Source organism: Myodes glareolus, chromosome 12, assembly GCF_982192425.1.
Source record: "Myodes glareolus chromosome 12, mMyoGla1.1, whole genome shotgun sequence".
Classification (NCBI taxonomy): domain Eukaryota; kingdom Metazoa; phylum Chordata; class Mammalia; order Rodentia; family Cricetidae; genus Myodes; species Myodes glareolus.
The window spans coordinates 22232646-22259657 of record NC_142037.1 but is presented as its reverse complement, the minus strand read 5'-3'; the positions used below and the strand labels follow the sequence as shown (position 1 = coordinate 22259657).

Below are 27012 nucleotides of genomic sequence, written 5' to 3'. Positions count from 1 at the left end.
CACACAAAGCACACCTATGGGTGCATACTCACATTCTCACACACAGTAACTAACAATGTGCACCCCAAAACTTGACAGACTGAGTTTGAATCTCAGCCACACCCTTCATCAGCCTCAGCAGGTGAAGTCCCTGGGCTTCCACTCCTCCTCTCAACCTGTGATGATAGCAATTGCTCCATTTTCATGTGTGAAGCTCCTCAGTGCCCGCACACAGGAAACTCACTAACTGCCAGTGGCTCTTCATGTACAGGGTGTGCATCAAGGGCCATGGGCAGCGTGAGTGCACACACTGTGAACCCTGAAGCTCTCAGGTTTCTGTCTAGATAACTATAAGGAGTTAATTCTCTAGAGAACGCAGTGCTCAGGCTAAGGCTGTAGCTTGGTGATAAAACACATGGACAGCAAATGCAAAGTCCTGGGTTGACGCCAGCACCACACACATATACAAAATTAAACTGCTCAGTACATAACATGGCAAACTAACTCGCTATTTTTCTCTTAAATTTTCTTTGAAAAATATCCTTTTAAAAATAACATACCATTTATAATCCTGTTTTGCCTTCAAGAGAATTCCTACTTGTGAAAGTTAGATCACAACTTTGGTCAATTAACAGTCTAGTGAAATCACACGATTTTACATGTCTATTCCTAGATTTTGATTTTCTGCTAAGTTCAAGAACTGGGAATGAGGCCGGGCAGTGGTGGCACACACCTTTAATCATAGCACTCAGGAGGCAGAGGCAGGCAGATCTCTGTGAGTTCGAGGTCAGCCTGGTCTACAAGAGCTAGTTCCAGGATAGGCACCAAAAACTACAGAGAAACCCTGTCTCGGAAAAAAAAAAAAAAACCAAAAACCCAACCAAACAAACAAACAAACGAAAAAAACAAAGAATTGGGGATTAAGTCTCATCAGGACGCTGCTCACACAAGCTTACATTATCTACCTAGAAAAGAAAAGCATGCTGCAGCAGCAGAAGAAGGCCTTACGTACCTATCTTCGTTTTTGGCTTCCAATGGAGGAGCAGGGCCCCTGGATTGGCCAAGGGGGTCAAATGCAGATCCTGAGACACAATTCAAAAGTTTAAGTGTATGATCCAGCAAAGTTGAAGAGAATCTTGAACACAATAAATTATCATTTATTATATGGTATAAGTTCAATGGGCAAAACACTTATCACACATAAATATTTCATTTTATGGAAACTGTTAAGTGTTTTTTGTTTTGGTTTGTTTTGTTTTTGAGACAGGATTCCTCTGTATAGCAGCCCCAGCTACCCTCCTGGAGGTCAGGCTGGTGGAACTCACAGAGATCCGCCTGCCTCTGCCTCCTGAGTTCTGGGATTAAAGGTGTGCACCACCACCAATAACCTGTTGAGATTTTTAATGCACATGAAACAATAAACAAAATTTACAAATTAACAAACAAAAATAAAAATAAATTGCCCCCTGCATATTTACTTTCTTCCTTCATAGGTTTGTGTGAATTTCTAGTGTGAATTCTAAATTATCAAGCATGTAAGGTATAAGCCAGGTAACTTTCTAATTTTTCTTACTGGTATGATAAACACTAATTTTTGTTGGTTTTATTTTTAGTTATTTAACCTATATATTAAAAAAATATTTCCACCTTTCATTTTTAAGATCAAATTTAACTTATACAAACCATATTTTAGGTACATACTTCAACACATTTTGACAAATTACAGTGGTGTAACCACCACCCCAAGAGAGCTACAGTACAGTGTCACCAACCCTTTCATCTTGGTCGTCTGTTTGAGCAGGCTTTGCACATGTAGCCCGGGCTAGAGACCATGTGGACACCATTAGTGTCCAAGTGCTGGGGTTACAGGTATGAACCACCACAGTCAGCTTACCCCTTTCTTTCTCAATGGTACCTAAAATCATGGTGCATCTTGTAATCAATGGCATGTATGATTTTATTTAAAATGGAAGTGATATGCACATACAGTGATGGGGACAGGTGCTGAGGAAATGAACCAACCTCTCAAAGCTGACTTGGAAAAGCCAGCTGCTCTCACTGCCGTCATGGGTCGAGCAACTCCATCCTTCAAAGAACAAGATCATTTAAAACTTATGAATAAGAACTATACTTATGGACAGCTCTGCACATACTGCAAGCCTTCTTTAGTCCTGACTTTTCATAAATGATTTATTTATTACATTTTTTCTATAAATTGTTGTTTTTCTTGCATGTAAGTCTGTGAGGTTCTAGGTCCCCTGGAACTGAAGCTATAGACAGTTGTTGAAATGCCATGTGGGTGCTGGGAACTGAACCTAGATTCTCTGGAAGAGGAGCCAGTGCTCTTAACTGCTAATCTCTCCAGCCCCTTTAGCCCTGATTTTTTAGGAACCTGCCCCCAAGCCTTACTTCTGTATCCTCGTGCAGCAACCCTGCTGCTTTGTCACTCCCCTCGAAAATTTCAATGCCTTGGCCCAGCTAGTCTCCTCTAGGCTATAAAAGGACTAACTAGTTTGTCAGCTGCTCCTATGCTTCAGGCTGATCTCCCATAAGCTACAAGAGAGTCCATAGAAATTGCTGTACAAGGTAGCACAGGAAAACGAGTTTCAGATAACCCAGAATAGCAAAGCATCGGTCTATGTCAACTCCACCAGCCTCTCACTTGAGACTGCAGCATACCAATCCCAAGAAAGCATGCTTGTGAAGATTCAAGGCAGCCCAAATGTTACCCCACAGTGTAAAGGCATTACTATATAAGTAACATCTTTGTTAGAATTGTTAAAATACGAGGAAAAAACTTTGGGGATAAAGTCTAAGTCACAAAATAAACCACAAGGCAGACATACCTGAATAGTCCCTGTCATTGGTCTTCCCATTGATGATGCCAGGGATGTCTTAGACTGATAAACAAAAGAGCAAGTTAAACCAAGTCCTAAACAGATGCCTGGAACTTTACAAATCAAACTGCAGGCATTTCTCTCTATCTACCCATAGCACATTTTTTTTCCATCTGTCATTTAATTGTGTGGGATCAATTTGCACTTAAACAGGGTCAGCAAACAACCGCCCACGAGCCTTATGAACATGGTTTACTGGACTACAGCAAAGCCCCACCCATTCACACACTGCCTGTGGCTGCTTTTGTATTACAAACACCACTGCATGGATACTTGAGACAAAGACCATTTGATCTGCAAAACTGAAAATATCTGTCCCTTCACCACCTCTCACTATGAAGCAAGACCAAATGTAACTCCATCCTCAGGCTTCCTGTAGGAGGCTGCTTCCTACTCCTGTGACGGCAGACACTCTGGGCCTCTGGGCTGTGAAGCCGTTTTGCTGACCTTAGAGTACGTGATCATAGAGATTTTAAAAAGCTTCTCCACTTCAGTCTTGCATTTTTCTACCATTCTTTCTTATTTCATGTAAGTCAGAACATACTTAGGTAAGTTAAACAAGATTAAGAGGATTACTACTCCTAGGGAGTTTAGAGATTATTTTCCCCAAACAGTGGAGAAGATAACACCCAGACATACATCCCTGAAACATTATCTTAAATTTCATCCTATCACTGGGTAAGTTCTTATAAATACTGTTATATTTACATAATATTTAGCTTCATGTAGAACTCATGAATAGAATGTATATAAGAGCCGGTTATATTATGTAAGAAACAGAAATCAGTAACAAACAAGGTCTACAAATAGAAAAGGGCAATAAAATACAATTCTTCTAAAATCAAACTTACCAAATAGTCAAAGCTATTACTCAAATTAGACTTTTTTAATATGCATAACTATAAATCTGGGTCATGAATTGACAAAGTCCAAACAATTTACAACTGTTGCATATGAACTTACATATATTTTAAGAAGCATCTTACTATTTTACACAAGAACCTACCCCATATCCAGTGGCTATGGGTCTGCTGACTGCTGTGCTTGGTATTTTAGCAGTTACCTTGAGGAGGAAAAGGGACATTGTCAGTAGTATTCAGATCAGACTATGTACTAGAAAATGCAGGGACTCAGTGCTAAAGAAATGTTGTATTTGGTGGCCCTCCCCAGGGAAGAGCTCACCAACTGGCTGTCTGATGCCAAATGGTCATATGTGCAAATAACATTATATGGACTGAGCAGGTTATATTTAGGAATATATATCTATACACACACACACATACACACACACACACACACACACACACACACACACACACACACATATATGCATGCAATAACAATGAAAAAAGAGCCATGAATTTGAAAGACAGTGCAGAGGGGCATATGGAATGGTCTGGAGGGAAGGGAAGGGAGAAAATGTAATTACAACCTCAAAGAGAGAGAGAGAGAAATGTCATACTTAGAACGATTGCTTAAATACTAGGGAGTTTAGTTACTGAACGTGCTAGAAGGAGACTCAGTCTGAAATTCATTTTAAAGGAAAGGGACTTTGGGGTGACCTAAGATCCTAACAAGTAATTTCAGTTTCTATGCCTGCATCCACCACTCATTCAATGCATGCTACATACTACACGCATGCATGCTGTGGTACTACAGCCACAGAACCCAACAACAGACGCAAGCTCTGGAGTCTATGGGATTGGAATCCCACTTCTCCCTCACCATATTTACTATCTTTGAGACCAGATTTCTTCAACTTTTAAGTAAAAAGGATACCGAATGGAAAGGATACAAATATCACATAATACAATTGGAGCTAGGATCAAAAGGGAGCATGTAAAAGTGTCCTCAGCAGGTTAGTCGCTGGACATAACTGACTATCTTTCAAAAAGGAATTCTATTTCTTGCTATTCTGGACTGTTTTACCATGTCTTCCTACTGAGAACAACTAAAAAAGGATGAGACAAAAATGTTTGTTTAAAGGCAAGTTTGGGCTGGGCAGTGATGGTGCATGCCTTTAATCCCAGCACTCAGGAGGCAGAGGCAGGTGAACCCCTGAGTTCGAGGCCAGCCTTGTCTACAAGGCAAGTTCCCAGACAGCCAGGACTACACAGAAAAACCCTGTTTCAAAAAAACAAAACAAAACAAAACAAAAAAGCAAGTTTGCATTGGTCAGATGGCTCAGTGGGTAAAAGTACTTGTCAAGCAAACCAGGAGACCTGGTTTGATGTAAGGAGAAAAACAACTCCCAAAAGTAGTCCTCTGACCAACCAATACATGCACACTGCCCATACATGCTCAGACATCACACACACACACACACACACACACACACACACACACACACACACACATTGTAAAATCTGTCTGCGTGCATTGCAGAACTACTAAAGTAAGACATAAAGTCTTAACATAAGAAAAAAAGGAGCCCTCACAGGTTTTTTTTCTAATGATTTATTTTTGTTTTATGTGCATTGGTGTTTTGCCTGCATGTATGTCTGTGTAAGGGTGTCAGATCTCTTGGAACTGGAGTTATAGACCGTTTTGAACTGCTATAATGTGAGTGCTGGGAACTGAACCTGGATCCTCTGGAAGAGCAGCCACCTCTCCAGCCCCAGGACAGTTTTTGGTCCTCAAGGCATCTTTCCATTCCAAGGCAAGGCTACGAAGCTGAGCAAAGCTCTAATATTCAAACTGAGGCAACAGGTGCTGGAAGAGAGGGTCTGTCAGGGAGACAGCCTGGTAATCGTCCAGACTAGTGGGTCATCTCAGAAGCCTATACACTAGGGCCTAAGGCGAATAGAGAGGCAAACAAATGGAGAGCTATCCAGAAGGCATTCATACAGTGGAAATACCAGACAAGCACGGCCATGCTTAGAGCATGCAGAGTCAAAACACAAGACCAACAGCTTTAGCAGAAAATTGGGAATAGTGGGAAAGGAATGAGCCAACGTGGTGCTGCACACCCACGATCCTGGCTGGCACAGGAGCAAGTTCAAAGTCAGTCTGACCCACATAGTGAGACTCTGTCTCCAAAATAAAACCAAAGCTAATAAATAGGTGGCAATTACAGTTCTGAAAACAATGCAAAATTCTGCTGTTGTTAGGAACTGGTAAAACTACTTAACGTGAGCACTCGTAAATTAAAACAGACCATTCAAGAAAGAAAGAACTTTCAACATTCAAAAGGAAGAAGTTGAGCCTTTATCTTACACCACACACATAAAATTAATTCAAAATATATTAAAAACCAAAACCTACAAAATTCCTGGGAAAAAATATAGAAGAAAGTTTACAGCCTTAGCTTTGGCAATGATTTCTAGGATTTGACACCAAAGCATAAGCAATAAGGCAGACATGCACAATCGCATCAAGTCAAAAACTTTTGGGTACCAGAGAATATAATCAACATGAAAATGGCCCACAGAATGGGAGGAAACTTTTGCAAATCACAGATCGAAAGAGATCAACAGAGATTATAATGGTGAACCTAGAAGAACATTTACGAAGTAAAGTGATGTGCCACACCTAACACGTGAATACAGCGTGACTCCACCGTATGAGGTGTCTAGTAGTCAGGGGTGTAGGAACAAAGACCTTAGTGGGAGCTACTGAGTGCTGGGGAAGGAAAAGCTGGCAGGGGCGTTATTTAATGGGCAGGAGTCTTAAGTTTGCCAGGAGGCCATTCTGAAGCACTTTCTCACAACAGTGTAAGCAAACTATTGGGTTGCACACAAGTACATGTAAATGATTTATGATGGTGAATTTTATCACATGATTTCTGTAGCTTTATTTTTAAGTTGCTTACCGGAGGTCTTCTGCCATGACTGGTTCTCACCGCTTGCTGAAAACCTGTGTCATTCTCCAGCTCCTAAAATAAAAAGTAAACGTGACAAAATTTAAACTCTTCTGATTTATATCCAAGACCCTTTATAATTCATCTTACCCCAAACAGAGACTCCTGTCTTCTAATTCTACACTTCCCATCCCCCCCCCCCCCAAAAGCAAGGTTCCTTCTACCCCTCTGGAATCTTGGGAAACATCTTTTTGCCAAAAGCTTGGCCAAAGTAGAATAATTAATTATGCTGGTGGGTGCCTCTGACTGCGTGCATCACAGGAAAATCCTCGGTGTTTATGACTAAGAACTGCATACTTATTCAACATCATTTGAAATAACCAAAACCCCCTAAAAGAGGGTGGTGCCGCCACCTGGCTGACCAGCAGATAGTCAAGGACACATCTTTTCCTCCTTTCTCCACTGTAGTTGGAAGAATGAGATTCAAATCTTTCTCTTCCCCTCTCTCCTCTTCCCTTCTTCTTCTTCTCTTCACTTTTCTCTTCCCTTTTTTTTCCTCTGCTCCCCCTCCTTTCTTGCTCTTCCCCCTCCCCTCCCTTCTCTTACATTCCAGGATCACACTCCTGTCCCTACCTAAGGAAGCTGCAGGATAGAAAGGACCATGGTCTCTACAAGCAAGTAGGCAAATATTTTCTCTTGTTCATTTTCTGTTTGTCCGTGTGAAAAGAAGAAGCCTGTACTGCAGGTGGGAACCAACGTCTCCACTGAAATTAAGCTTTTCTGCCTCTTGATCTGTACTTAATTTCCCCCAAGGCAGTCTGAGGAAAGGCCTGCTAGTCAAGGCAGGATGTACATGTTCTGAGTTACATGGCAACCTGCCTTACCAATTACCCACATTCTAAGCAGTTTTTACTTCCTCTTCTGAACTAATTTCAGATACACTGAACACACCTCACTCTTGTCTTTGATTTTATTTCAGTCTGCTTCTGAAAAGCATACTTGCTGCTGTGGTCTGGATGTGGCTTCTGCCCCCAAGATATAAGGATAGAGGCTCAGCCCTCACCGTGGTAATGTAGACAGATGAATAATCTTTACACAGTTGAGCCAAGCAGTGAGATTATTGCAGTTCCCGAGCTCAGACATGACTAATATGGCTTCTGAGAGAATGGGGTGTTGTAAGAGTAAGATGTCTCTCTTCACTATGGCTGTATGTCTCACCTGTGACTTGTCTCTCCTGTAGACACTTCCTCATCATGATGCCACTTACCATACTAATGATAATATAGCCAAGTTATAGCTATACTAAATATGATATTGATGAGGATGAATTGATACAACTGTCCAGTCTTGGATGTTAAGCCCCCAAACTGTTGCCTAAGTATTTTGGTTTTCTACATGATTCCAAGATTCAGGTATTTTGTTATAACACATTTTAAAAATAAATATAGGAAATGCATATAAAATAGTCACTATCAATTAACTAGAAAAAAATTAGGGAAATCAAAACTGAATATCTAGATAATCAGAATGCTAGTCCAATAAACTTTAGAACATGATTTCATCATATATAAGATATATGTGATAAATGTATAAATATATATATCATACATCATATAGAACATATATGCTTCATATTTACAACTTCATATCAAACATACATAATTAAATGTAATACAACTCTTAGTCATAAAACCGGGCAGTGGTGGCACACCCCTTTAATACCAGCACTTGGAAGGCAGAGGCAGGTGGATCTCTGTGAGTTTGAGGCCAGCCTGGTCTACAAGAGCTAGTTCCAGGACAGGCTCCAAAGTTACAGAGAAACCCTGTCTCAAAAAATTTAAAAAAACCAAAAAAAAATAAAAAAACAACAAAAGCAAAAAAAAAAAAAAGTCAAAGTCAGTCACCACCATAACTGATACCTTTAATTTGGCAGATCTTTTGACAAAAAGATGTCTCTTAAGATTCCTAAACTAGTAGTAAAAAATGGGCAACAAAGAAATTTAACTAAAGCAACAAGTTTTAAATAGTGGTCGATCAATATTTTACATACAAACAATAATACCACTCTTAACTTTTTCTTTGTGCCTTAATTACCAACCTGCATATAAACTTTAAGTCAGAAGAGGGCTTCAGATACCCACAAGAGACGGTTGTGAGCCACCATGTGGTTGCTGGGAATTGAACTCAGGACCTCTGGAAGAGCAGTCAGAGTGCTCATAGTCACTGAGTCATCTCTTCAGTCCCGCAACAAAATTATTAACAGTAATTGTTCCTTTATTTCAATTTCATTTCCTAATTTCCTTCTAAAATGCATGCATGACAAGAGAAAATAACTACATGGCACTTAGAAATTAGAGCACTGCAGAGGTGGTTTTCACTAAGATTCTTGAAGCTAATGCTGGAGACTGAACTCAGGGCCTTGTGCATGCCAGGCAGGCACTCAATCAGCTGAGCTGCATTCCCAGCCCTATGGTCCTTGAGGACAATGAGACAACCTTGTATATCAACACATCCCAAATTAGATAGTAGAGACTGGAAAAGCAAAACAAATTGAGGCTGGAGAAATGGCTCACTGATTAAGAGCACTTGCTGCTCTTGTGTAGGACCTGTGTTTGGTTCCCAGCACCATGGCTCACAATTGTCTGCAGCTCCAGTCCTAGAGGATCTGATGCCCTCTTCTGACCTTTGCAGGCACCAGGCATACACACGGTGCATATAAATACATGCAGGCAACACTCATACACAACACCAATCAAAACTGATCTTAGAGATCACTTCTGCCAATAGCTAGCGCTGAAGAGTCCAAGGGCACAGCTACCATGGTTCAGTCACATGAGCTTTCTTTCTCATGATCACCCTTCTGTTGCAGCCACTGTCATGGTAGGAATTATGAGGTCCTTCATGACATACTTTCCTACTTTAAATACTTTACTTAATCTGAAGCACATAAAAAGTAACAATCAATTACACCCCAAATCCTCATGAACTAGCTGAATTGGCTAACAAAAGACCAATATAAAAAAATGTTTTTACCTCGGTATCATAGGCTGGATTGTAGTCATTAAAACCAGAATAAAGATCGTCCTCATCTGTTTCTGGCGCCAGGTGCACATTTTCCATCATCTGTACCTATTGAAAAATCAGCAGAATAGAAGTGTTCCTGGTATAAGAATTCACTTTCCAGATGCCACGAACTGAACCCAGAGCCTCATGCATGCTACGCATGTGACAAGCCACACCCAGACTAAGAAACAATTCTTAGTTCAAGCAAGTATCAGTCAAATTCATTCATATTTTAGGCATGTTTTTTTTTCCAAATTCCCCAAACTGTCAAAACGCACATTCTACTACCCTCATTTCATATTTGTTCCATATTCTATGTAAGTGACAGACAACGAAAGGGTTTAAAATCAAGTACAGAGGCTGGGTGGTGGTGGCGCACGTCTTTAATCCCAGCACTCAGGAGGCAGAGGCAGGCGGATCTCTGAGTGTGAGGCCAACCTGGTCTACGAGAGCTAGTTCCAGGACAGGCTCCAAAGCTACAGAGAAACCCTGTCTCAAAAAAACAAAAACAACAACAACAAAAATCAAGTACAGAAAAAAATGCAATAATCAATTAAAATGTAAAGCAAAAATCATTATATCCCTAGCATTAGTGCTAATTATAAAGAACAACAACACACAGGTCAGCAAGGATGGAGGGCAACCAGAATACCTACACATCATTAGTGGGAGCATAAAATATTATGACGGTGCAAAATGTCTGCTGCTTCATATTATTAACCTTATATGGCCTAGAGAGTCTACTCTAGAATAATTTTATAACAGAAATGAAAACATGTGTATTAATGTAAGAATGTTTATAGCAATGTTATTTATTTATTTATTTGTTTGTTTGTTTGTTTATTTGGCTTCTCGAGACAGGGTTTCTCTACAGCTTTGGAGCCTGTCCTGAAACTAGCTCTTGTAGACCAGGCTGGTCTTGAACTCAGAGAGATCCGCCTGCCTTTGCCTCCTGAGTGTTGGCATTAAAGGCATACGCCACCACCACCCCGCTTCAGTTCCTCTTTGAAATTTTATATCAAAAGTAAAAAATCTAAACAAATGTCCAAACATAAGGTACATGTGGTATATTTAAGTGAAAGTTTAATGTCTGTAATTTACTTTGAAAAGCACAAAAAGAAGGTATGTGTGTGTATACACACACACATATATACAGAGAGAGAGAGAGAGAGAGAGAGAGAGAGAGAGAGAGAGAGAAATGTGGATATAGAATAAGGAAGTGTAGAAAATGATGAGAGGCACCAGGTAGCAAGCAGAGTCACTGTAAAAAGCTGCACGGTTGGAAGTCATCATAATAAATGAGGAGAAAAATGAAAGGGAGGCAGAGAACCATGGAAATATAAAGTGGACTTGAAGAAAAACTGTGTGGTTACTGCACACATGCACTCTGACTGTGCTAACTACGTGAGCATCTGGGAAAGGGCTGAGATCAAGCAGGTGTTTCAGGAAATCTGGGAGTGGTGCTGAGGAAGGAAATGCAGCAGTGAACTGCAGTACCTATCCAACTTGCATCCTAGGCGTGCTAGGAAATTCCAAAGAAAATTGCATTGACTCTTACTGTTTGGTATAATACCAAATTTATGTGGCTTCTCAACTTTCTGAATACTACAGTACGGCTTTGGGGATTCGTGTACTATAAATGTCCCCCACTCCAGTTTAAATTGTGTTTCTTTCACTTTCTACAGATTTCTCCTGGGCTCTAAGTTTTTGTTTCATTGGTTTTTCATGGGGTCTTTTTCCAGTGGAGCCTCCTCTGCTTAGGAAGAGCCTGTTTTTTTTAAATAAAGATCACCTCAATGTGACTGGGGAGCTTAGGCATGAGTTAACCCAACCATGGACTTCGCAAAGTTCAGCAGTGCACCTTAGGGGCTTTATCAGTGCATGTTCGATAACCAGAGAATCGACATTTACACCCTTCACTTCAGAGGTCAGTAAAATGGTCCAGCATATAAACATGCTTGCCACATAAGCATGGTGACCCGAGTCCCATCCCCAGGACGCAGGGGAAACAGACTTCACAAAGCTGTCTGACCATCAACAGATGCACTTGGCACACATGCCCCTCACCCTCACCATGCACTCACAATAATCAATAAACCAACCAACCTTTGGTTCAGCATTCTTTAACATGTGAAGCAAAAACTCAGCACTCGATTTGGACCACCCACCTGGTGTCAAGTTCACTGTTTGGTCTAGGTAGACCTACCAGCTCCACAATTATGTCCCCAAATTGCTTCTGTACACTAACATCTTTCCAATACTTGGTGGCTTTTTTTGTTTTGTCTTTGTTTTTAATATGCCCACCTTTGATGACCTGGCCAGTTTCACAAGTGTTTTTTGCTTTGCTGCATTGTTTGTTTGGTGGGGGTTGGTTGTTTTCTGTTTATTCTTTTTTGAGATGTAACCCTAGCTGGCCTAGAACTAATTATATACACCAGGTTGGCCTCAAACTCTGCAAACTCTGCCTGGTTTGGCCTCCCAAGTGCTTGAACTAAGCACATGTGCCAACATGCCCAAAAGAACTTTCAGCTTTGAATCTCTTGGTTTGCATAGCTGTGGAGCATTTCTGGGTCAATGTAATAGTAAACCATCATCACTGTTTGCTTCAGCTCTCTTCAAGACTCAAGATCAAGATCAAGACTCGGGAGCTGGAGAGATGGCTCAGTGGTTAAGAGCATTGACTGCTCTTCCAGAGGTCCTGAGTTCAATTCCCAGCAACCATATGGTGGCTCACAACCACCGGTAATAAGATCTGGTGCCAACTTCTGTCTGCAGGGACACTTGCAGGCAGACCATTGTATACATAATAAATAAATAAATAAATAAATCTTAAAAAAAAGAGATCAAGACTCTCCCCTTTTAAACTGTGTATGGTGGCACTCTAAGGAAGTAGACGTTGAAGACTCAGAATTTCAAGGTCAGCCTTAGCTACATAGCAAGTTAGAGGCCAGCTTAGATCTCAATAAATAAAGTATATCATTCATTGAGTTTCAGTATATCCAAAAGGTGTACAACCATCACTGCTATTCAATTCCAGAACATTTTCTTCATCCTATAAAAACAGAAATCTGAAGCTCTTTAGAAATTATGCCCATCCCTCCATTTTCCCAGCCCCTGAAAGCCACTCAACAATGCCCTGCCTTTATAGATGAGCCAGTTCCAGGCATTTCATGTGCATGAAACCATGCAGCATGTAGCATTTAAGTCTAGCTTCCTTCATTTAGCATGTCTTCAGGGTTCATGACAGTTTCATTATACTGCATTCTTTTGCATGGCTCAATAACAAATTTACATTTGGTTTCTCAGCTCATTAGTTAATGACCATTAGGTTGGCTCTACTTGAGAGCTTTTATGAATAGCCCTGTTATGAATGTTTATATACAAGTTTTTGCATGAATACACTTTCTTTTTTAAATTTAAGTGTCTGTGTTGGGAGTTGGCTAACATGAGTGCTAAAACTGAACTCAGGTCCTCTGGAAAAGCAGCAAATGCTTACACTACTGAGTCATTTCTCTAGCCTTAGCTGAGTGTATTCTCAATTCTCCTGAGTATACACCAAGGTATGGAATTGCCGGGTCATATAGGAGCTCTGTTAGCTTCTGGAACAATCGCCCATTTTCTGAGCAGAGTGATAAAATACTATACCATCCTAATCAATGCCACTGTTTTTTCCATATGCACACTGTATAGGCCACCTGCCCATTAGCCACACAGCAGCTATCTCAGCTGTCAGGTTAACTGTTTCGGTAGAGCAGTCCTTGTGTTTTCCTTATCTTTGGTCCCAAAGCACAAGAACAGAGAGCTGTTGGCAATTCAAACATGCCAAAGAGAAGCCGGGAAGTATTGTCTTTAAGTACCAACTCACTTTATTAAAAGAGTGAATACAGAACAAAAAAAATGCAGAGAAACAGAACATACATTACTTTCATTACAGTACACTACAGTAACTTTCTATCTTACTATTGCTGTTAATCTCTTACAGTGCCTAATTTATAATTTAAATTTTATCATAGGTATATATGTATATGAAAAAACAAAAACAGCAAGGCCAGGCATGGTGATGCACACCTTTGATCATTCAAAAGGCAGAGGCAGGTGGATCTTTGTGAGTTCAAGGCCAGCCTGGTCTACAAAGCAAGTTCCAGGACAGCCAGAGCTGTTACATAGAGAAACCTTGTCCTGAAAAACTAAGAAACAAAACAAAACAAAACAAAAAGTGTATGAAGGGTTCAGTGTGGTATGAGGGGTCTTTGACTACATCCTCTACACACAAGAGGAAAATACTGCGCTAATCAGGGCCTCTCAGATCTGAGCATGCTCCAGAAGTTTAAAGGTTTCTTCATTTCAGACAGCTGCTCTCCAGCCATCTATGCTTCTGATTCAGGAAATCTTAAGGAGATCCTTTGATGTCTCAGAACATAAATATTGGAATTTCTTTGGAATGGGGGTGTTTTTGTTTCTGAGACAGGGTCTCATGTAGCCTAGCCTAGTCTTGAACGCATTACACAGCCAAGGCTAACCCTGAACTCCTGCTTCTACCTCTCAAGAGCTAGGGTGAGAGATATGAGCTATTCTGCCCAGTCAGAACATGAATTTCTTTTTGCAGGTATGGTTGTTCCTGCATGTGAGTACACACATGTGCATATGTTGCATGTGTTGTGAGTATGGTTGTTCTTGCTTGCATGTGTAGACATGTGGGTATGTGTGCCTGTGGAGGCGAGAGGTCACCCTGGGGTGTCATCATCTGCAGGCACTACCTACCTTAGTTTTTGAAACAAGCTCTCTCACTGGGCCCTGGATCAGATTCAGCCAAGCTGGCTGAGCAGTGAGCAGCACAAGTCCTCCAGTCTTCACTTTTCCAAAGCTGAGATTACAAGCATGTGCCAGTGACTACGCTACATTTTAAAGAGGGATGCTGGGATCAACTCAGGTTCTCATGCCTTTGCAGCAAGAACTTTATGCACTGAGCCATCTCCCCAGTCCTAGATTCCAAATAAGATCCAAGTAATGCTGATACTGCTGGTCTAGGGACCACAAAGTTTTTGGGTTTTGTTTGTTTTGTTTTGTTTTGTTTTGGATTTTCGAGACAGGGTTTCTCTATAGCTTTGGGGCCTGTCCTGGAACTAGCTCTTGTAGACCAGGATGGCCTCAGACTCACAGAGATCCTTCTGCCTTTGCCTCCCGAGCACTGGGATTAAAGGCATGCACCACCACCGCCTAGCCGGGACCACACTTTCAGAATCACATGCCGAGGAGCTTCCTGCTTACAAACCTTTCTGATGTCCATTTAGTTTATTCACAAGGCATCAAAACAATCAGCTTTTAAAACTGGACCTCCTTTCTTCTGGGTTACAACCAGATTTAAACACACAGGCATACACTCACACACCTGGGAGACATCATAGACAATATAGAACAGGTCAATACTGGAATACACTAATTTTAAAGATGCGGAAAGCAAGGTTAGGAAAGATTAAGTGGATTAAGTACTCTTTATTAACAACCATGAGTGGCTAACAAATAGTACAACTCAGGGCTTCTAGATTTTCCAAGGTGTTTCAAAAATGATTTGGGATACTGTCATCTCGATATTGTCAATGGAACTGTTTTGCATGGGAAAGTTCTATATATTTCTACTGTGATAGACAGTCTACACTCAAAAATGTCAATTGTAGTTTCTCCAAAACTCATAATCAGAGTAGAGAATAAAAAGTCTATAAAGAGCAAAAGCAGTCCCAGTCAGTGGTGATGCACGCCTTTAATCCCAGCACTCGGGATGTAGAGGTAGACTGATCTCTGTGAGTTCGAGGCCAGCCTGGTCTACAGAGGTAGTTCCAAGAGAGCCAGGGCTGTTACACCATAGAATTCTGTCTTGAACCACCACCCCACCTCAAAAAAAAAAAAAAAAAAAAAAAGAGAGAATGAGGAGGAAGAGGAGGAGGAGGAGGAAGAAGAAGAAGAAGAAGTAGAAGAGAGGAAGGAAGGAAGGAAGGAAGGAAGGAAGGAAGAAAGAAAAAGAAAGAGAGGAAGGAAGAAAGAAAGAAATTAATTTTAGGCATAGAAAGAATCTTGGAAAACCAGTAGGTAGACTCAGCCATCTTTATCTGTGCATCTTTGGATTCAACCAGCTGCAAACTGAAAATACTTGGGAAAAAAAGTATCTTTACTGAACAAAGACATTTTTTCTTTTGGTTTTTCCTTTTCACTATTTCCTGAACAATGCAGCATAAAGATTATTTATGTAGCAATGAATATCTAAGATGACAGAGTGGGAAAATGGCTTAGAAACCATGCAAACATCATACCACCTTATACATGTGACTGAGCACCTGAAAAGTTTGGTATCCCAGGAAAGTGGGTGTCTAGAACCAAGCCCTAGAGGATATGCTTTTATCTTTGTGAGATTGTGCTTAATGCTTTCTTTTCTGTACTTCTATATTCAATCCTGATTACTAGGGAATTTCAAAGGTTGACCTGACGCAAGTATTAGAAATATTCGCTGTTACCCACTGTGAAACTCTGAAAGTTTCACTGGTGCCACGGCATCGCCAAGTCGTGTCACTTTGGCCCGGGTCGCCATGCCTGGAGAAGCAGGGATATCCACCCGCTGACGAGAGGCACTAACAAAGTACAAAGTGTTGGCTACGGAAGCGCATTCGCCAGTGCGTGGCAGGGGCGCCACCAGCCCGCCTGTCCTCGCGACCCCGCCGGCCGCTCACGCACCGAGCAGGTAGCAGGGCAGCAAGGCCGGCGGCCACGAGGATCCGGGCCCTTCTCCTACCTCGCGCCCAGGGGAGCGGGCTGACCGCGAGTGGGCCGGGGGAAGACGCGACGCCTGAGCCTCCGCAGGCCAGAGCTGGACGCCCAGCCGTTGCCAGGCGCGAATCCAAGGAAGCCGCTCCCACAGTCCTCTGCGCCGCCTGGGCGAGGCCGGAAGCTCAGGACCGGAAGTGCAGGGCTGCCGGGAACTGTGGACCGCGGAGACAGCGAGCGCAGTGCTTCTCGGGCATGGTCGCTGTCCGCTAGTTGCCAAGTACGCTGGGGTAATCACAGAAGGAAACAAAGGTCGTGTGACCCTCGAAGCAGCGTGATGGCCGGGTGAATGGAATGTGTCCCGGAGCCACCCACCAACCACGGCTTGGGAACCTTGGCTGTTTTCTGTGGAACGTTGCGTAGAAATTGTATTCAAAATAGGATAAATTGTCAGATGTGTCGGGGGTCTTTCTAAATAAGTTTAGTCTGGAGAATTAATAAAAGGAATGTCATGCTAGATGTGATGATGCACGTCTGTAATCCCATCACTTGGGAAGTGGAGACTGGACGACGGGAATACAAGGCAGCAGGGCGACGCAAGACCTTGTCTTAATATCAAAACTATGTTTCCCTCCGAAACAAAAGCCGAGCGTGTTGACTTGAAGTCCGTTATAAAAGACCGAGGTTTCCTAACCTTGAATTGCTCGGTTGTGCCAGAAAGTCATTGCGTATGTAGCATCCTCCTTACCCATCACGGTACACTTGGAGATGGGTGCAGGGGACAAACTGTTAGGTTGATCAGGCTCAAGTTACTTGGTATGCCTTGGAGATTAAAGCCCTTTGTTCTGATCCAAGTGTTTTGTATCAGCATTCAGAAGGTAACAGTGTTAAGCTAATGTGTTAGCTTGCAAGTGGGATAAATCCTACAGTTACAGTAGCTGGCTACTGCATCACTTCGAGCAAACAGTCAATTATTACATTTTAAGTTAATTACTGAATATCATAGAGTCCTTATTTCAAGTTCTGCACTTCAATACAGAAAGATTAAAAAAAATTAGAGTCACTGAATCTTCTTGTTTGTTCTTTGTTTTTCAAGACAGAGTTTCTCTCTGTATCCTAGAATATGCTCTGTAGACCAGGCTGCCCTCAAACTCACAGAGCTTCGCTTGCCTCTGCTTGGGCCTCTGCTTGGGCCCAGCACTGTGTCTTTTTTAACGACTGTACATCAAGGTGCCCAGGCCCTGTCTGAGAAGAAAACATCATTATATTTCGTTAAAATAAAAGTTCCTCAGGCAACAGATATTTTTGACTTGTTCACTCAATAATTATTGAATGAATTGTCAAGTTTGTAGTTATTCACATATGAAACGGGGTGAGTGGGAGGCAAACAAGCATGAGTCCCATGACATGAGTCAGAGTAAGAGTGAGTTTCGTGCATGAATATGGAGAACACTAGAGGAAAAGCAGGTTTGAGAGGGGAAATGAGCTTAGTTTGGAACACATGGAGTGTCGGGTGCCTGTAGAATGTGCAAGAAGAGATACTGAGTAAGCAGTTGTATATAAAGATATAAAGCTCGGAGAAGAGGGCTGGGGATGTAACTCAGTGTTAGAACACTTGCTTCGCATGTACAAAGCCCGGATCTGGATTCCCAGCATCGCAGTAAGCAAAGCTCAGAAAAGAGTCCCCATCTAGAGATACATACTTAGGAGTCATTAATTCGTTTGAAAGATGGTTTGGAAGCCTGTGAGTGAGGGAGATGTATTTTAGGGTAAAGGGAGGCAGAAAGGCAAAAGAGGAAGGACAAGAGAAGGTAATCAGGGTGGGTAAGTATGATCAGAACAGATTATGTGACTATGTATGGAAATGTTCTAATGAACATTTATGTAAGCATATAGCAATTTAAAACACTTCTTTAAGAATCCTAGAACCGAGCCTTAGTATTTAGATCTTACAGAAGAATAGCTCTTAATGACTCTTCAGTGGTCAGACATATGAAGGCAAAAATCAGAGAAAGCACTGGAAGACAAGGAAGCCAGTGTGCTGAACAGGAGGAAATTGAACACACAGAAGGGATGTGGTTGAGGGATTAAGTTTAAGCGAAAGGTGTTTTACTATATTTAGTAACTTGAAGATCACCTTTGGTTTATCAGGAACTCTCAATGGATCAGGACTAGATCTACAGGGCTAGCTGGTTACTGGGGATTGTATTAATCTGTCTCATGTTACTACAATGAAACACCTGAGGTAATTAACTTTGGAGACATTTATTTTGCACATGTGTTTTGGAGGATGAACGTACAAGTGACATGAGCCAGGCTCTGATAAGGGCCTCGTGACACATTGGAGCAGCGTGTGTATGAACAACTGATCACAATACCAGGCATGAAGCAACCACTAGCTGTGGCCTGGCTGCTCCCTGTTTTCTTCTGTTCTTGTTGATTTTGTTTGTTTTGGGTGGGTGTCTTAGTTAGGGTTGCTATTGCTATGATGACACACTATGACCAAAAGCAATTTGGGGAGGCAAGGATTTATTTGGTTTACATTCTCATAGCATTAATTATCAAAGAAAGTCAATTCAAGAACTCAGACAGATTGGGGAGTTGGAGGCAGAAGCTGATACAGAGGCCATGGAGGGGTGCTGTTTACTGACTTGCTCCTCATGACTTGCTCAGTCTACCGTCTTATAGAATGCAGGACTACCAACCCAGGAATGGAACCACCCATATGGGGTGGGTCTTCCCCCATTAATCACCAAATAATAAAGTGGATCTTGTGGAGGCATTTTCTCAATTGAGGCTCTCTCCTTTCTGATGACTCCAGCCTGTGTGAAGTGGATGTAAACCTAGCCAGGACAGTGGGATTTTGTCTTTGTTTGTTTTTTTTAGACAGTCTCATGTATTCCAGGCTGGTCTCAAACTTCCTAAGTAGCAAGGATGACCTTGAATTTCCAATTCCCCTTGAGTGCAGGAATGACAGATATATATCAACACATTTAGTTTTATGCCAAGCTGGGGATTGAATCTAGTACCTCATTTATATTAGTCTAGCATTCCACTGAGCCACATCCCCAACCGTTGTTTTGTTTTTTGATACAAGGTCTAATTTTGTTGTTATTGTTGTTTTGTTTTGTTTTTGTTTTCCGAGAAAGGGTTTCTCTGTAGCTTTGGAGCCTGTCCTGGAACTAGCTCTTGCAGACCAGACTAGCCTCTAATTCACAGAGATCCACCTGCCTCTGCCTCCCGAGTGCTGGGATTAAAGGCATGCACCACCACCACCCAGCGATACAGGGTCTTGTTATGTGTGACCCAGGCTGTTCGCAAACTCAAAATCCATCTTTCCCAACCTTCTACATGATGGTGTTACAGGTGTGTGCCACTACACTAGCTAGGTTTAGGCTTTTATGTCATTCTTTGTATTAGAACTAAATTAGGGTCCTAAGGAAAATTTCTTATCTCTCAGTGGCCCCACTTCTTAGAAGTTCCACACTGCCTCTCAGTACCACCGCCCTTGGGACAATGCTTCTAATACATAAACATTAGAGGGAAAACTGCCTCCAGGCCATAGCAGCGATGAAGAGACTCACAAAGCCTGGCTATGAATAGGAAGAAACAAATAAGGCAGTGGGGTATGGTGAGGGCCTGAGGATAATCTGGGGTATCTTTTTCAAGAAGGAAGAGATTAAGCATGTTAATGCTGCTGGGGATAAAACAGTAGAAAGAAGCTGAGGAGAAAGGAGAGATGGCTGAGGATAAGGGGGCTAAAGAATGGCAAAGAAAGACTAGAAGAATCAGTGAAGGAAGGAGCACGTGAACGGTCTTATTCTGGGGACTAGAGTTGACACCAGTGCTAATGAGCTTGTAGCTTTGTTTATCTGTCCCATAGTCTGGTGTTCTCGTGGCCCCATCTTCACCGAGCCTTCATTAGACATGGACAAATAAGAAGCAGGAGGCAGGATTTGCCTGGGGTTGAACTTCTGCGGACAGTTGCAAGGAAAGGACAGAAGGGAATATGTTTTGGTGATAGACATGAAGTTTAATATAAATACTGAAGGAACTGAAGCTGATGGGGCTATGAAATGGGGAGGGGGAGTGGAGGAATATTCTTAGCAGTGCAGATGAGGGTAAAGTGCTTTTCTCACAGGCCTGACAGCCCGAGTTCCTTCCCAAGCACCCAGGCTGGAAGTAGAGAACCAACTACTGACAGTTGTCCTCTGATCACATGTGTGTGGTGGTACAAGCATGTCTGCACTCACACATTACACAGTAATTGTAAAGTAGAAATTCTTCTAAAAGTATGGATGAGGTTAGCACAGCTGCAATAGGATGATTTCAACAGATTGGCCATTAAACTTTTTGAGTTAGGGGTGATGGAAGTGGAAGATAAGATCTAACAGTTGATGGGTATGGTCTGGTGGAAGCCATTTATAATGTGGAGTCAAAGGTTTTGAAGTCACTAGAGTGGCAAATTCCACTGCAAATCAGATAGCAATGACTGAGGAAAAACAAGGAAGTTGGATTGGGTTTAAAACAGCATTATGATGATCTAAAATGCAGAGTGCGTTTGCAAGAAAGCACCAAAATCATGGAGACATCGATGACTCCTATCTCCTGATTTGTTGCTCTCTGGGAATAAGTTACTGTGATGGTTCAGGGAAGGTCCTTGGAAGACAGTTGCTTTTAACTAAGTCTCTATCATTCTATTTTAGCAATAAAGACTCTGAAGCCAGATGCTGGGGTAAAAACCTGCTAGCTCAGAGACACAGAGAATGCACCCAGCTGCTTCCTCCTCCATTGTCATCCCAGAAAGAGAGCTGCAGTCTCAAACAAAAACTCTTCCAACTTAATGTCCCTCCTTTCTACTTCCTGTATGTCCTTCTTTCCATTCTCCTGACTCCCTCTTACTCTCTATGGTTACTTCCTGTTGACTAGTTGTTGCTCTGCCTCTTGTTATTTCGAATGTTGTTTTTATTAGATCCTGTTTACAGTAAGCAGATAGCTCTTGATTAAAGGTGTATGCTAGGACTGAGCCACACCACAACTAGAAACAGTTTTTTCCAGTAAATAATGCAATCTCGGGGTTCACAGTGTGATCAAATGTCCTGCAACAGAAGACAGCCATTTTTCTGGAAGACAGAGAAAGTAATCAGAAAAGAGAGGGAAGATGTTAACGAATTTGCTAACCGTCAATAGAAGTTTTAGTAGGTTTCTGGAAAGATAGGACGAGAGTATTCTGCTAAGCAAAATGACTCTGTCATTTCCTTGGTGGCAAAGCAGCAGTGTGAGAGGAGATGGACTTGGAGTCAACAAAATTCTAACAGAATTCTGCTATCACCTGCGGGTGAGGCTCAGTGGTTCTGGCAAATAGGTGACATTTCGTTTATTGTCATCAGCTGGTGATTAGGCTACAGTTCACTTAAAGTAGATGGCTGCTGGGATCACACAAGCTCATTCATTTGGCAGAAGGTGGTGGGGTGGGGATGGGGGAGATGGTCACCTGGTTTTGTACATGACACTGACAGCTTCATAATTTGAGGGTCAGTATACTTCAGGGTCTCAATAATCTGTTGTGAAATATTTCTTACACTGTGTTGTAAATGAAGACTGCTCATTTGTTTCCCGGCCGCTCAGACCCAAATAATAATACAGAGACTCTATTAATTACAATACTGCTTGGCCAATAGCTTACACATATTTCTAGCTAACTCTTACATCTTAAATTAACCCATCTGTATTAATCTGTGTATTGCCATGAGGCTGTGGCCTAGCAGTGAGACTCTAGATGGTGGCTGACATCTTTCTCCTTTGACAGCTACATAGCATCTCTCTGACTCTGCCTACTTTCTCTCTGTATCTCTGTTTAGATTTCCCACCTGGCTGTACTCTACTAAGTCATTGGCCAAAACAGCTTCTTTAATAACCAATGGTAATAAAAAATATTTACAGCATACAGAGGGGAATCCCACATCATCTCCCCTTTTTTGTCTAAATAAAAAGAAAAGTTTTAACTTTAACATAGTAAAATTACATATAAGAAAGCAGTTATTAAGCAAGAATTATAGTTATAATATTTAGTTCATTTGCATTTGGTAAATTAAGAAAAATACTCTGTGATCTATCCTATCTTTGTGAGTCTAAAGTTTTATATCTAATTTATCTTTTATCATAACTAAGAAAACTATAACTATCTGTCTTCAACTCTTCAAAGACCCCAGAAGAATATAAATATTACCTAAGTAAACAGGGCATGCATTGTAAGCAACTTCCAACACTTTAGAATTGGCAGAGACCTTCTGCTGCCTGGACAGTCACCAAAAGTTCTTTTGTAACATTGGGGCATTCATCTTTAGGCTACAGGACTTTAGTATCTGGCAGAGTTTTCCATGAAGCAGGAAATTTGAAATACTGTTTCGCTGCTATTGACAGTTTGTCAGTCACTGTTCTGTATCCTGCAGACTATCTGACAGACTCTTTTATGAAGCAGGAACCCTGAAGGAGCATCTCACCTTTAGGCAAGTTCAGCAGTCATTTTTTGGTGGATCCTACATGTCCTGTTCATACAACATACCATCAAGCAGTCTAGACAAGAGCATTTTCTTGCCCAAATGGCTAACAAACTCTCCTAGGAGCCTCTTCGATGCCCATCATCCTTTTGAAATAGATTGGTGCTGCTTGGAGCAGATATATATCATTGTTATGAAAAGTCCTAAGTTCTTAAAACATCTTAAATGCCACATTCTGTTAGTCTTTGAAAGATTTAAAGTGTATCTATCCATCTGTGTGCATCTAGAAAACCTAACTGGTTTGACTACAAGCTTGACTATTATAGATGACTATCTATTAACCTGTATTTCTTAATTTTACATTGCATTTTTAAACGAGCTGCACAAACACAATACCTTAATCAAGAGCAGAAATATACATATAACAAAACTGACCTTAAATTTGTATCATTAAACCAGGATCCATACCAATGAAAAGTATTCATCGCTATAGCATATCCCCCTTTAAATGTAAATAAGCATTTATAAAAAATCATTTGGGGAATTTGGGTGTTGTTCTCTATCCTGATGATTGGGGTGCTGTTAATCAGGTCTTTCATGGGGTGTCCTGTGTGGTAGGTCCATCTCAGTCAACAGTCCTGAAGCTGTCATGGATGTTGGACCACATGTGTCATTGCTTCAGGGGATCCTTGTTTGATCAAACCACATTACTGTGGAAAGAATCCACAGCTTTCTAACCTCTGAAGAAACAGAAGTAGTACCTCTTTTCCAAAGCAACATATCCTTAGACCCAAATTTTGAAGTCAAGATACCTTTCAAATATATATTTCGGTTTAGCTAAGCAGCCCATACAATGAAATGTCTCTCTGTACTTAGCTCATTCACAGTCAAAAAAATTCAAAGAAAACACAATAATATGCATAATCCAGACTCTCTGTATATTTTCTGTTTTTACGTGGCTTATTTTTCTTTACACCTTTAAGCTATGGCTGTCTATTCTCTGTCTCTTTAAAGACTCTCTTTTATTTTTAGAACTATTTATTTCTTTTTATAACTGTCTATATTCTTTTTCTTCTCTCTCTTAAGACTACATATATATTTTTAAACACACAATGACCCTTTCAGAGGTTTGTTTTTGTCTGAATATGTCTTTATTGCATATTTGTAATCATTTTCTGATCAGGAGTGCTTTAAAATGGTAAGCAGTGTGGTTAGGGCAGCCCTGAATGCTGGCTTCACCTCTCTCAGCCTTTCAATATGGCAGAGGTACGTTTACCGCCAGCTCTGGGTCTGCTGGGTAAGAACCCCGCTCACCACCTCAACTCTGGGAAGGAATGTGCAGCACATAAACCCTTTTCACCTGAGTAAAAATAAACCTGCCATGCAGCATAATGTGCAGCCTAAAACTATCTCTCTGCATGGCAGTGGAAATCTGTCATTCTTTCCTGCCTGTGTATGTCTAGCAGACCCGATCCAGCTGTTTGCCCAGGTGGGGATGCTGAGTGGCAAGCATGTTCTCAGCTATTTTTCTTCTAACCCCTTGTATGCAAGGACCCAGACCCGAAGTGGGTGGCAGGCCATGCATGTTATCCCCAGTCATTCAGGTGAAGACTGCTCATTTGTTTCCTGGCTGCCCAGACCCAAAATATCACACAGAAACTGTATCAATTACAATACGGTTCAACCAATGACTCAAGTATATTTCTAGCTGGCTCTAACATCTTAAATTAACCCATTTCTATTAATCTGTGTATCACCATGAGGTTGTGACCTACTGGTAAGGTTCTGGCTGGTGACTGGTATCTTTCTCATTCAGCAGCTGCATGGCATCTGACTCTGCCAACGTTCTCTCTGTATCTCTGTTTGGATTTCCCACCTGGTTTTACTCAACTAAGCCATTGGCCAAAACAGCTTCTTTAATAACCAATGGTAATAAAGCATACTCACAGCATACAGAGGGGAGTCCCACATAACTGTGTGAAGATGTGTTTGGTTTAATAAAGAACTGAACGTACAATAACTAGTCAGGAGGTATAGGCAAGGACCAGACATACAGGAGGAGAGGTTAAAGCCATGAGTCATGTGGCAACACGGAGATGAATAGAAATGGGTTAATTTAAGAGCTAGTGGGACAAGCCTAAGCTATAGGCCAAGCTTTTATAATTAATAATAAGTCTCTGTGTTGATTTTGTGAGCTGGCGACCCAAAGAAAACTATGTTTACAGCAATCACTCTTCCTCTCTCCTTCCCCCTTACAACTTGGAGGGCTTTTGCACCTTCCCTTGCCTGTTCTGTTACCAGGACTTCCTGGCTATTTGCACGGCTTTCATTTTGGTCTTGCATCTTGCCCTCATGCAGCCGGTTCCACGCTACCCTGAGGGATCATGCTTGTGTGAAAAATTTGATCACACCCTCTGCTCGGAACCTTCTGATGCCCCACACCTACAGCTGACCCTTGGCTCCTAGGCAAACTCTCAATTCCCTGGCGTACCTAGATGTCTATGATGGTGTTACTGAGCCCTATGGTCTTACTCAGAATTCTTTGTTCCTGCTAATGGAAGCATAAAAGGATGTGGGAGCTGTTTGTTTTAAAAGGCATCAGGTAGCTTGGTGAGTTGTTACAGAGGCTAAGGAGCAAGGCTTGGAAGAACAGAAGCTCAGTGAGGTGAGACAGCCAGATGGTGGCCCAGGAACCAGCTGCTTCTGTTACAGAGCCTAGAACCCCCAGCCTACTCAGGGTAAGTTGCTTATCCTACTTAACCCGCTGTTGTGGGCAGTTTCTCTACCGAATACCTCACCACACAGTGTTCCTACACACCTAGCACTTTCTGCCTTGCTAATGACAGGGCTCCTTTGTGGGTACTGTGGGCCTTTCTCACCGTCTTGACTTTTGCTTCCTGCCCTTTCAAGCTAAAGTCCGGTAGTGGGGAATGAACTGACCAATTTAGGCTAAAATGCCAAGGTCTCCAAATTAGGAAGTTAAAAGAGGGAGTATGGGCTCCCCTTAAGCTTCCATTCACCTCTGCAGGGAGTCTCTCAAAAGGAAAAGGCCTTCTTGCCTCTTTACCTGGTTGCTTCTGGTGGCCCTGGGGTCTCTGTAAATCCTACTCTTGCTGTTCTTCTTCCTACAATATCACTAGTCTGATCAATCAGAGCTCAGTCCTGGCATTCGAATCTGAGGTAAATTACAGTACTCCTCCGTGGTACTTTGAGTAAGATTCCCCACCTATTCTCAGGCATCTAAATACTTGGTCCCCAGAAGGTGAGACTGTTAAGAAAGCTTAGCCATATGTCGCTGGGTCCGAGCTTTGAGGTTTCAGCAATCACGTGTTTCCAGTGTGCTCCCTCCATTTCCTACTTGCAGTCAAGATGTGAATTCTTCGCTTCCAGCTCCAGCTGCCATGTTCCCCGGCTACTGTCCCCCATCTGAGCCCTAACTCTTTGGAACCATAATCCTCAAATAAGCCCCTCTCTAAGTTGCCTGGGTCGTGGTGTTTGATCACAGCAATCCACTGTGAAACTATTACTATAGTGAAACAAGAACCTTAGATACTCTGAACTAGAGAGGAAGACATCACACTCACATAGCTTATATGATAGAGTATTGTAGTAGTGTTTTATTCTATTATTAGTTATTATTGCTAATCTCTTAATGAGCCTAGTTTATGAATACAACTTGATTATATGTATATATGTGCAGCAAAACTCTCTCTATATATATCATATGTAGAGTTTGTTGCTATCATTAGTTTCAAATACTATTGAGGGTCTTGGTATGTACTTGTGGATAAGTGGATAAGGAGTGACTATTGTACACTTAAAAACATTTAATTTCTCTCTCTCTCTCTCTCTCTCTCTCACACACACACACACACACACACACACACAGAGGCCAATTTACAGGAGCTGGTTCTCTCCTACCTTGTGAGGCCATCAAGTGTTTCAAATGCTAAACCTTCTCAGTAGCATTAATGCCCTCTTTCAAGATTCTATCCCCAAATACAGTCACATTGTGTGGCAC

General features: G+C 41.7%; 1 protein-coding gene across 3 annotated transcripts in view; it reads right to left on the bottom strand.

Moving 5' to 3' along the window:
• Ift88 (intraflagellar transport 88) overlaps positions 1-16648 on the bottom strand; it is a 106726-nt gene extending 90078 nt beyond the window's left edge. For 2 of the 3 annotated variants that reach the window (XM_048442030.3, XM_048442029.3), the window contains exons 1-7: positions 16520-16648; positions 9709-9804; positions 6688-6750; positions 3883-3939; positions 2826-2879; positions 2002-2065; positions 992-1061 (exon numbers count right to left, since the gene is read on the bottom strand). In XM_048442030.3, coding sequence (XP_048297987.2) covers positions 992-1061; positions 2002-2065; positions 2826-2879; positions 3883-3939; positions 6688-6750; positions 9709-9798 — 398 coding nt within the window. In that variant the 5' untranslated portion in view covers positions 9799-9804; positions 16520-16648. Of the gene's footprint in view, positions 1-991; positions 1062-2001; positions 2066-2825; positions 2880-3882; positions 3940-6687; positions 6751-9708; positions 9805-16461; positions 16481-16519 lie in introns of those variants that run through there. The other variant, XM_048442028.3, reaches the window with a different exon arrangement.
• Between the last annotated feature and the right edge of the window lie 10364 nt (positions 16649-27012).